Source organism: Hemibagrus wyckioides, linkage group LG13 (genome assembly GCF_019097595.1).
Source record: "Hemibagrus wyckioides isolate EC202008001 linkage group LG13, SWU_Hwy_1.0, whole genome shotgun sequence".
Lineage (NCBI taxonomy): Eukaryota > Metazoa > Chordata > Actinopteri > Siluriformes > Bagridae > Hemibagrus > Hemibagrus wyckioides.
The window spans coordinates 7,468,084-7,480,218 of NC_080722.1; the positions used below are offsets into that span (position 1 = coordinate 7,468,084).

Here is a 12,135-nt window from a genome sequence, read left to right on the forward strand (position 1 = left end):
GTATGTAATTGAAGCAATCGCATAAAGGAATTACAAGTGCTATAGGTGCAAAATGGTACAGTCTGTTTTCTGGTACTGTAGCATCTAACTGAAGCCATATTTAGGTGTGGTTTAAGTGCTCTAAAGATGTAGCGCTTGTAAAGCTTTTTATTTTAATGATTACATCCTATAAATCCAACAAAACCTATTAGGAATTCATTCTAAAAGTTCTAATTGTCCATAGTGCTCATTCTGGCAAATTCTAAATATAGAATATATACATAAATGTACAAACGTTAGGCTTAGGCATGAGGTAGGATGGATCTTTCTTCCCTTTTCTGTGAACAAAATCTCACCAAACTGTCCTTAAACTCAAACTAATCTTTTAAGAACACATTTTTTCTAAGTAGTTCTCATTAATGCTCACTGCACTGTTTACACAAAGCAGGCTAATAAGATAGCATGTGTCATGGATTAAATTCATATGATACATCGAGTCTTGTCAGAAAAGTGGACCTAGTTTTTAAAGGCAGCTCACATCAGTACTTGGGCTAGTGAGAACTTATTGACCTCACACCGTGAGACAGAAGAGGTCATTTCGGCCCAATTTCAGAGCAGGTTTCAGACGTTCCATTTCGTTTCAAGAGTTATCTCCCGTAAAACGTCATATATATGCGATGACTGATAATGTGCTCTCCAAAAACCCGGGAGGCATCAAGACAGCTCGGTCTTTTCTTCGGTTCCTCTCACAAATCCAAGCACATGAGCATCAGCTCGACAGCTGTGTGAGAGCCTGACACTATGGCAGGGGTCTGATGTGATATGATCTCTCCACTTCAGAATTCAGAATCCCACTCAGCTAAGCTGTCTCACGCTCCATCAGCGACAGGCGTTTTTTTGGGCATGAACGCAGATTCTGTCAGATTATCTCTGGAAACAGAGCCTGTCATAAAAGCGTGTCAACTGTCCACCCACATTATAGTAGGACTCTCTTCAAAATATAAAGGGACTTTATGAAGCCGTATCTCTGAAGCACTGGAGCACAAAGGTCATTGCAAAATGGCAGAGTAAGTGCCAGTATCTCTCTCTCTCTCTCTCTCTCTCAGTTGACATTATCTTAACACTGGGGTGGTTTAAGGAAACTGGGCCAAGATTATGTGCAGTGAAAAACCATTAAAAATGCAGCAGCCTCACACAGGGTGCCAAGCATATCTTATTCTCCGATTTAGCCTGTGTTTTTAATAAAGCTGAATTAATATCGGATCCTGCATTAAATTTGCACCGATGAATGATCGTAAGTGCAAAATATTCCAGCATGTGTATTGTAGACTTCCTACTGAGTATCATGGATAAAGTTAGAACTAACAGTAATGCATCCAGACTCCATGGTGATTCCAGTTTGTGGTAAACTATTCTATTTTCTTCCAATTACCAAATCAGTGTAGAATAGCCATGCATAAAATGACACACAAGTGCCTGTCCTGAATTCCTTGGTTCTATATCTGTCAGTCATGTCTTTATTACAATCTTTATTGTTCAGAATTGTGAACATCCAGACAAAGGCAACACCACCAGATTTTGTCATGGGTCTGCTGCCAAAAAAACAGTGTAATGATAATAGGAAATCTGGGAGCTGCTTTCGCACAACAGCATTCTCAAAATGCATCCACGGTTATCTCCTTGACAACCATTCTGTATCCATTTATTTCTTGTATCCTGCCTCATGAACGTATATATCAGTCATTTTTTTTCTCCATCTCTTGATATGATTGAAGATAATCTCTAGAAATCATGTACCTCATGCACCAGGTGACGTTACAGATTTACAGGTCAAGGCTCCATATAAAACTCACAAATTCCAGACAGCGGGTCGTAACCATTTGGTATTCTTACATGTGGCTAATTTACCACCTCCCCCTGCGTTTATGTTGGACTCTGCCCTGCCTTCACAACACAGTCTCATCCTGTTCCAATTTAACCTCCAGAAACACAGAGAGGCACCTGCTCTTATGAGGAACCTCCAGGCCAAAATACATTAATTACCCCTTTATTAGCCCTTAACAATGTGAGTAGGGTCACCACTTCCTGCCTTTCCCGTGCCCTGCTTCTCACCAAGTGCCATCGTTTTCTTTCCCACATGAGTTTCCTTCCCACACAAGGTGAGTTTTCTGCATGATGCAAGACACATGGGTTCACTTGCAAATGCACCCCAGATACACTAATGGCTGCTTATGTGAGAAAGAGGATAACAAGAGATGAGGCATAAAGAGCAAGGAAAAGAAAATAAAAGAGAGAGACAACAAAGGAGTCCCAAAGTGAGTTCACATACACAAGGGGGGGGGCGGGGTTGGAGCAGAAGCATGAGCATGAGATTTCTCCTCAGGCCAGTTGTTTCTGCTTTCACACATCATCACGACATGCCCGCATTTACCACACTCAATCATTTCCCTGCATTCTCCCACATCTTTTCTCCTTCTGCTTCCTAAACACCATGAGCTTGTCCACTTGCCATCGTGTGTGCTACGTCTACATCATACAGGCCGACTGATTTGCTTTTAATTGGATTAAAAATACACGCTTTATGTACTTTGGTAGGAACTGGCACACTAATTATTATTTTTTTCTATTTTTCCTCTGCAGGAATCCTTAAAGGTTCTGAATAAAGCTCTAAAACATACTGAAGGCCAGACAGTGAAAGAGGAGATGGATGAGACCAAAAAAAAAACGACTGAAAGTTAGGCGACATGAGATATGGAAGGAGATGGAAAGAGAGAGACAGGGAGGGGTTATTCAAACACAAAATATGGAATAGAGGAATAGCATGAATTTTCTTCTCATTCTTTACTGCGGTAATTTAACGATCAAGAATATTCCCATGCATTCAAAGACCCACTAGCAAGCCCTTATTTTCTAACAATGTATACACCTAAATTGAAACATGTGAGTAAATTGATTGAGGTAATCTGAATGAATGAGGCGGATAATTCGTTGAATAATCTGAAAGAATATTTAGGAAGTGCATCAGATTACTATCAAAATCAGAATGTTTGAATTATGAATGGTGCCAGAAAAACGCCTCAGGAAAGTAAAATCGATCCAACTTTAACGTACTGTTCAATATAATCTTTCAAGGCAAAATAATGCTGATGCACTGACGGCGTAAAAAGACACACCATACTGAACAAATGTTACACACTAGCAGGACTCAAGACTCTACAAGAGGTGACAGTGGACACTCTTCATGTGTATAAACCCCATGTGGATTACATATAAGAAATGTAATGGAGATTTTCAACAGGTGGCTGAGTTTTTCGCATAAACGTTATATGTAAAAGAATTCATTAATTTCGACTAAGAACAACCCCATACATAAATCTTTAACTAAATGAATATGTCCAGGACAATCACACATCCCATCTTATGACTTCGATTGTATCTTAAATCTCTTATGTAACTTCCTTCTCTTACTATACAAAACTACTTGCATGAAAATATTAACAAGATGGTCATTAATAGGAATACTGTACAAATTTCTCACACAAAAATTAGACCATTATGCTGTCAGCAACATTTCCCTTCACCTTCGTTACCTCTCTGCTTAAATAAAGTGCACTTCTAACTGATGGGGCATCCACATTAGTAGGCGAGTTGATGAATTTATCACGGCTTCACTGCTGCCTGTAATCATATTCATTAGCGTCGCCCTCCCCATAGCTTCCCGTAATCGTCATGGCTAGATAAAGTAGGTCGTGTAGATTTCAATTTTCACCTGAGAAACGTCAACACTGTTAATGCAATCGGCGTACCTTTATAATGTATTCAATTTGAGCAATTAATTTTCCTCCACACAGGATCAACCAGCAACCTGAACTCAAAAAACAAAGTGCAATTATTAAATCCAGATATAAACAACCGTCACAATGGAGTGATCTAATCACCGCTTCTGCTTTCACTAGAAGTGCGTAACCAATCGCCACAGGGAGCAATCAGTGCTTTCAAAAGAGCAATAAACACACACACACATACACACACACACATACACACACACACACTCACACACAAAAACACACACACACAGAGATGGACAGATGGACACATATCCCAATTTCCAAACATGTCGAAACAACTGTTCAAGAAATTTCATCCTAATACACAACTGCTTGTAGTGTCACATCCAATCCTTAAATACTTGCAAGAAGTGAAGGCACCATGCAGAAATCAAAACCTTGTTCTAAAAAGCCTTGAAGCAGACCTAAATACAGCAGTAGACTTAATGAAACAGAATGGCAATGTTATTAACACTAACATTGCTGAAGCTTTTATCACAGTGAATTAACTTATGAAGAGCTCTGCTACTTGGCACAAGTGTGTTTGATCGTAAAAATAAATCTAAATCAGGCTGATAACAGCAAAAATTCAGACTTTGACAAAAATCCAGTGTACCCAACATGTTTACATTTACTTATGGCAACATATACAGACGTGAGCTGAACATGACAAAAAACTACATTCAAAGTATATCTGAATGCAAAGAAATAGTCCAAATTTTCATCCAACAGGTCTACATGTACTTAAGAAATCTGGTCATTGTTAAACTGGCTTGTATTCATTTTATTAATAATGGTAAATAAACCCAGTGTCAAATTAGCACAGGCAATAAACTGTTGCATTAACTTTATTACTGAGTATATGTAAGATAAGACGCATAAAAAATAGTCACTTATACACACACTTCTGGTATTGGAGCTACCCTAATTACAACATAATGTAGCAATTAAATAATTGCTGAATAATTGTCACAGTGTTAAATAAACGCATGCATTGTTTGACTTTTTTGAAAGTGTTGCATTAAAGCTTACAGTGTTGAACTGACATAAAAGGTGCAGCTGTCTATTCAACACAGAGACACTAGGTGTTCATTAAACCCTGGGGATTTAGTGGCTGTAATGCACGCGCTGTGCGCGAGAAAAGAGCTGAGAGACAGACAGCTGTCTGTTATCCTGTAGTTATCTACTGTAAGTACTGTAGTCCTACCTTCGTTAGACAGACTGTCACCGGAGCAGACCGCGAGCATCAGCACGACGCGGAGAGCCGAGAGCGCGAGCTGAACTCCGAATGCCATGCTGCCGGTGAGAGAGGCTGATCTGACCCGGACCGAAGCGGGCTGACCAGGGCCAGACCGGACTGATATCAGGGCACCATCACATACAGAGCAACAGCTGATGTGCTGAACTTCAGGAACATCCGATCAGCCACTGCTGGAGACCGCGCGCCTCCTCCAATGCTCAACTTTCCACAGATCACAGCTGAGCTCAAGCGCGCCTGCGCACCGCCAATCAACACTTCTGCACACTGCTGTACACAGAGGGAAACAAACGCGCCGCTGGATGTCACCAACGCGCGTGCACGCACACACACACATGGATGATTTGCTGAACAAAAGGCTGTGTGTGTGTGTGTGTGTGAGAGAGAGCATGGTTAAACCCACCTGGTCCTAGCGCCGCACCGAAGCGCATCCACAACACACACTTCATTTAGTGCCATTTAGTTCCAGCTAGAAAGCAGCAAAGGCTAAAGGCTCAAATCCGTACTCAGGTTTCTTAATGCGGCCAAATTTCTTATTCTGAAATCATTACCACCTTTAATTGTATAATTTTGTTTATTCTATCAGTGATGTTATGAAAGTAACATGCAACGTGCGTTCACACTTCTGTAACAATCCAAATACAAATAATCCAATTTGTATAAAGATTGAATTCAAAATAAGGGTTAAGGTTCACCTGAATATTAAAACGTTGATCAGAATGAACTGATAACATGCTCGACTGATAACGGGCGAATACAGACTCAAATAGGTGGCTTAAATAAGGCAAACGACTTTTTTTTGGGGGGGCTCATGTTGGACGTTTGGGGGACAAAGTTAGGGAGGCCAGATTAAGATGGTTTGGACATGTTCAGAGGAGGGAGGGTGAGTATATTGGTCGGAGAATGTTGGACATGGAGCTGCCAGGCAGGAGGCAAAGAGGAAGGCCAAAGAGGAGGTATATGGATGTAATAAATGATGATATGAAGCTAGTGGGTGCAAGTGTTGAGGGTGCAGAAGATAGGGATGGATGGAGAGAGATGATCCGCTGTGGCGACCCCTGAAGGGAAAAGCCAAAAGAAGAAGAAGAAGAAGAAGAAAAAAAGGGGAGGGGGGGGGTGATTGCTAGAATATATCACATAAACACTAACTATGTGAGTGGTGGGATTTAAAAAGATAATCTCCGGCACATCTGATGATGTTGACACTGATTCTGAACTGGAGTGATGTAGATGAGGGTGAGGAAGATGCGTCAGAGCCTGAATGGATACATCATGTTGAAAGTGAGGTCATGTATACGTACCTCTTGTCTCTCTTGTGCTTTCCAGTGTTAACTGGGGACGTAGGAATTAGTACATTTATAAAAAAAAAAATCCTCAGGTTTAGATCACACACTTTAAATTCAAGATACAGATACTTGGAGCAATAAAGAGATATTTTTCTACATTTTTTAATTTATACGAAGTCCATATAAATCTGCTTTGTTTACTTTGAAATATACTCCTTTTTATTTGATTGGGTTTGATTAGTTTCACAAACATGGCTGAAGATTTCCAGTTAATTATAAATGCAGTGTCTTACCTAATTAAAGCATCTCCCTTGCTAGCTTAAAATGTGAAATATTCAAAGAGGCATGACTGGATACAGTATAATAAAAATAAGACTGTGTTAACATGCTACAATAACAAAACCATTTCTATGTCATTACTGAGTGATAATTTAAGAGCAATTTAATGTATTCGCCATTTAGACACCAATATATTCTATCTTTTAGCATCTGTCCATACATGCTTCAGTTCCTGTGCCTGAGAGGGAAGAGACGGGATTTTTAAGGCTTAACTTCATGTGTATTAGGAACGAGGAGATTTATAGGAGCACGACAATGACATGACGTTCAGATGAGCATTTCTCAGTAAAGTAATCCCAGGTGAGTTAGATGATAGCATGTAGTCTGCCTTGTATTAGTTTCTGCACAAAAACGGTTAGAGAATATTGTGTTACTGCGTGTTATTGGTGAATTAATGTTACCTCAAGCGATATTGCCGTCTGGGCTGATGTCCTGCAGAAACATATCAAAGGTAATTTTAAGCACATTGTGTTATATTTTAAAAGATAAGCATGAGTGTTTAATAAAAAAAAAAAACGTGTAGGATGTCTAGCAGAAAAAGATGATATTTCTTTAATCATGAGCATATTAGAGATGCACTAGATGTTGTTTAGGGCTCATTTCTATTTTAGTTTCTTCTCTTCCTGTAGTCTGAAAAGGGGGGCCTGGAATTAGAAATGTTTTGTGATGAATATTAGCAGGCAAACGCACTTTACAGTAAATGGTCCTTCATTATGCCAGCTATTGATTTGTCTTCTCTGGCTCAGTAATGGACTGTGGTTGATAATCAGGTTTAAAAGCTAAAGGAACGGTTCAGGAAAATTAAATTTGGATGAATTGAGCTCTCAGATGCAGTCCATCAGCCGAGGCTTGGTTTATGTCCAAAATCAGGTTCTTTAGTTTTGCACTGGCGGATAATGTACTGTAGTGAACATGGTAAGAAAGCCTGTGACCTAAAATTAGCATCATGCAGAGTACATGAGTAGTACATGCAGGAAACAGCATGCATTTATATCATTGGTCACGTAGCCATAGATCATTTCTAATACTGTACAACATACAGTGTGTAAAAATGAACTCAATTACATTCCATGACAGAAAATGTAATAGTGTGAACTGCAGTTTTATGTGATTTATGGACTTATTTGTGCACTGTATACAATTCTTTATTGTATGTGTGCCAGTGATAGAGCTATTGCTATTTAGGGGTGATAAATTTAGCACAATAACACACATATTCACACCTAGGGGCATTTGGCTTATGCAGTCTGTCTACCGGCATGTTTTTAAACAGTAGGAGAACAAAGAGGACATGGGTACAACATGTGAAACTCCACATGGACAGAAACGCGAGCTCAGGATCAAACCCAGGACCTCAGAGGCAATAATGCTGCCTAATGCAGCATAATAAACAACTAATAAATCCAAATTTGGACATTAACCTGGCTTTGAAAAATGTAGCATAATTTTCTATGTTTATTTATATTTTGTGAAATTTATCTAAAGCATTATAATAAGATTTATATAGTATATATATTTAGATGGTTATTTCTGCCATGTATACACACTCGTCCTGAAGCAGGACTACGTTTCTAAATATAAAATGGAATCAGCCATGTGTTTAAATCAACACTAATAATGAGGCACGATCCACATCTCAAAAAGAACTTTGTGTGTCTCTAGAAATGATTTGGGCATCCTGACACACACAGGTCTGCATCTATGGGTGTTTTTCTGCGTGTATCGAACAAAGTCTCTATTCCAGATGCAGCAGAAGAGATTGTCAGGCGAATATTCCACCATACAGAGAGTTCAGCTTCATAATTTGAAACACCTCGGTGATGAAACTTCATGCACTTTGTTCTTTATTAGTGTTATGGCTTGAGCAGCTAGTTGATGATGTAGACCCTGTCACACGGCATGCAGCGATGAATGGCTGTCAGATGTGGATTTGCCGTGCTGCATTTGCTGTGCATCGACCCTGCTCACTGCACCACATGGGTAGTAAAGCAGACAGATGTCTGTGATGGCACTGCAGATTATTCAGAAGCCATATTGTGCACACCCTCTTTCTCTATCTCACACACACACACATACACACACACACTTTTGACACCTACAACTTTATCTGAAGCGGCAGCCCGACACAAAGAAACAGAGAGAAGCGTCTGTAACCATGAAAAAAGTAAAGCAAAAAATGAAATCTCTCTTTTTTTTTATGTAGGAGTCAAGGTGAGAATTATTAAAGAAAAGCTTTGTCATTTCATGCCCAAGACTGCAGAAGTATTTGGAGATTGTTGAAGCTAAAAAGCAGCTGAATATTCTCCTAAATGAAGTAATCGCACGCTTTTAAAGATGACCTTCTGTGCAAAGTGGAGACGGATGATGAACGCTCAACGCTGTCGTATTAAATTTATACAGCATTATTAATACCTTTTGGAGAGTTGATTTTGATTTTTATCTTGTAAGAATTTTGAAAAGAAGCTTGGCATGTCCTTCTGTATTGTATACGTATGTCTTTAACTGATCTATTCTTTTGTTCTTTTTTTTTTTTTTTTTGCATGACATCCTCAGAAATCATATGCTGAACACATGTGCTTTGATCAATTCAAAAGGGAACTATGTCAAAAAGACATACCGTAGACGTTATTGCATATCGTACGAATAAGATGTTCATCCGGTGCATCTCTCATTAATAACATTTATCCTGAGCAGATATGGAAACTCGAACCCAGATGGCAAGGCACATCGAAGTTATTAACCAGCATCCAGAACTATCTGTATCCAGCTTCAGTACCCGTATCCACTTTCAATTACGTATGTAACAGTACCAGTGAAAGCACAACGAGGTAGTCTTGAGGCGGTGATATCTACACTACCAGTCAAAAGTTTGGACACACCTTCTAATTCCATGGTCTTTCCTGATGTTTATTTCTTTCTACATTGTAAAACAATGCTGAAGGCGGCCGAAATACACTATAATGTTCTTTGAACAGTTGATATTGAGATATGTCTGCTACTGATGCTCTGTAAAGCCTTCATAACGGCTCTAATCTGAGGTGCGGTTAACTGGTGATTTCTGAGGCTGGTGACTCTAAATGAACTTCTCCTCTGCAGCAGAGGTAGGTTTTTACTGGGATGGTCTTCATGTGAGCCAGTTTCATCATGGTGCTTGATGGGTTTTGCAAATGCACTTGACAATACTGTTCTTGCGAGAACTATTCCAGAACACCTGACCTTCGTGTCTTAAAATAACAACTGACTGTTTTTTGTTGTCATTACATATGGATTACTGAAGTCCATGTGTGTTATTTCATAGTTTTTTAAATCTCCAGTATTGTTCTAGAATGTAAAAAATTAAAAGGTGTGTCCAAACTTTTGACTGGTAGTGTACAACTAAAACATCTAAAACACTACCAACAGTAGCAACAGCGGAGGTCTGAGTAATCAGGTGAAATATCTCTTAGCACTCGACAGGAAATGTTCTCAGACACTGCTGAATGATGCTCTGCCACACAGCCTGACACAAATCTTCAGGTTTTTAACTCATTTAACACCAGTTTTGTGCAAAAATAACAGCCTGTACTTTTTTCCTTGTCATACGCCACTTGGTGGTGGGGTGGGGTGGGGGGTGATGTCTGTGGACAGTAATGTATGATGATTTATTTACATGTCACAGTCTTCACAGAAATAAATAAAAAGGATTAAATAAGGGTTCCTCTGAAAGGGATCATAAAAGAGATCTGTTTGGAAAAGCTGTCATTCATCTAACCTTTACATGCTACGCAGAAGGACAAACAAATTGTAGAAAAAACGGAAGGTCGAAAATTCTCAACAGTATAAGTCAAATCGAATCAAACACAAAAGCAACCTAAAGGAAACTGACAAAGCAGCAGTAAAGGATGATTAAAGTAACATAAAGCAGCTTGTTCTGATCAGCAAGCAGCCTCCAAACACACCAGAACTATTCATCACAGCCAGCTAGTATGTTATTGTACAGCCTTCTGACAGCCCTCTGACTCTAAACCAATTAATAACTCTTCTAATTGCTTTATTTTGTGGGATATTTTTTGCCTTACAGTATTGCACTGGTCCCGGTCTCCATCAGGTGCAGGCACATGCTGTCTGAAAGGGCAGAAAAAAAAGGCACATGAAGGGCATTCGCTCATTTTTTCTTCTACAGAAGCACCCTAGAGGGCACCTTTCCTTTTGCCTAAAGGGCACTACATCTCATTTCTAGCATAGGGAAACCTGTAGGGAGGCACATAGAGCACTGCAACTCACTTTCTCAGCCGGAAGGACACCCATTAGGACACTTCATCATCTTTCTTTGGGAAATACTCTATAAGGCATCATGTATTCTTTAGTGGAATGGCACCCTAGATAGCACTTCATCATGCTTTTTTCTATTTGAAGGCAGGTCATTAGAGCACTTCATCACATTTTCTCCACTGTAAGTGCACCCTGGAGGGCACTTTATCATGCTTTGTCTATTATACAGGCACCCAATTGGGCATTTATCAGGTTATGTGTATTGTATGAGCCCCCTAGGGGGCACTTTCACAGCAGTCTTTAAACCTTCAGCGCCCTGATGGCTTGATGTTGGTTTGTTTGACCAGTGGTTTGGCAATTGGTAGTTGTTTGGACCATGCTGGATATTTCAGCATGGATAGATATCCTTAAACTAAAGCCAAAGAACTAGTGAAAGTAAAAAAAAAAAAAAAAGTAGGAAGACTAGATTAACATCAGTAGGTAGATTGGGATAGATCCAACCACCTTGCCTTGAAATGCAGGAGTAGTCTAATCCATGGGTGTCCAATCTTATATGCAAAGGGTTGGTGTGTGTGTGTGTGTGTGTGTTTGAGTTTGTGTAGGCTTTCATTCCAATTAAACAGGAACCACACCTGATTCCACATCTTTAATTAGATAATCTTGGCTTTCATTAGACTCAGGTGTGGCTTCTGCTTGCTTGGAATGGAAACCTGCACCACACCACACAGGCCTTGGATGCCCCTTGGTCTAAAACCCAGGACATGATAGGTGCAAGGCTTCACAACTAAAATATCTGGCAATGGTGTATTTTAGCATGTGCAGACAGGACACAGGTTTTACTATCCGTGCTTCAAAAAACAGGATATTAATTCACCATTTGTACTCAGCTACAAGTCAGAAGCTTGTAAAAGGACTTTAACCCTGAATTAGACCCTGATATACAAAACGTTTATTCAGTGCTAACGCATGCAAAAAAAAACAAAAACCTCTTACTTCTGCAGGGTTTCTTCTTTCACAAGAACATTCAAAACATGTTTCAGTGTTTCTCAAGACACACCATCCTCTGAGAAATCCTTCTGATTTGAATGTAAAAATTAACATCCTGCAACATCTTCATCTCTTTCCAGAAACATTTCTAAAAGCCCAAACATCCTGCATAAATATTATATAAACCATCTTCTGTCTTTTGTTGTGT

The 12,135-nt window shown here is 39.5% G+C and overlaps 1 protein-coding gene across 1 annotated transcript in view; it reads right to left on the reverse strand.

Moving 5' to 3' along the window:
• LOC131363731 (disintegrin and metalloproteinase domain-containing protein 12) overlaps positions 1-5,358 on the reverse strand; it is a 100,490-nt gene extending 95,132 nt beyond the window's left edge. The window contains exon 1 of the mRNA XM_058406567.1: positions 5,014-5,358. Within this exon, the coding sequence (XP_058262550.1) occupies positions 5,014-5,101 (88 nt within the window). The 5' untranslated portion in view covers positions 5,102-5,358. The remainder of the gene's footprint in view (positions 1-5,013) is intronic.
• Between the last annotated feature and the right edge of the window lie 6,777 nt (positions 5,359-12,135).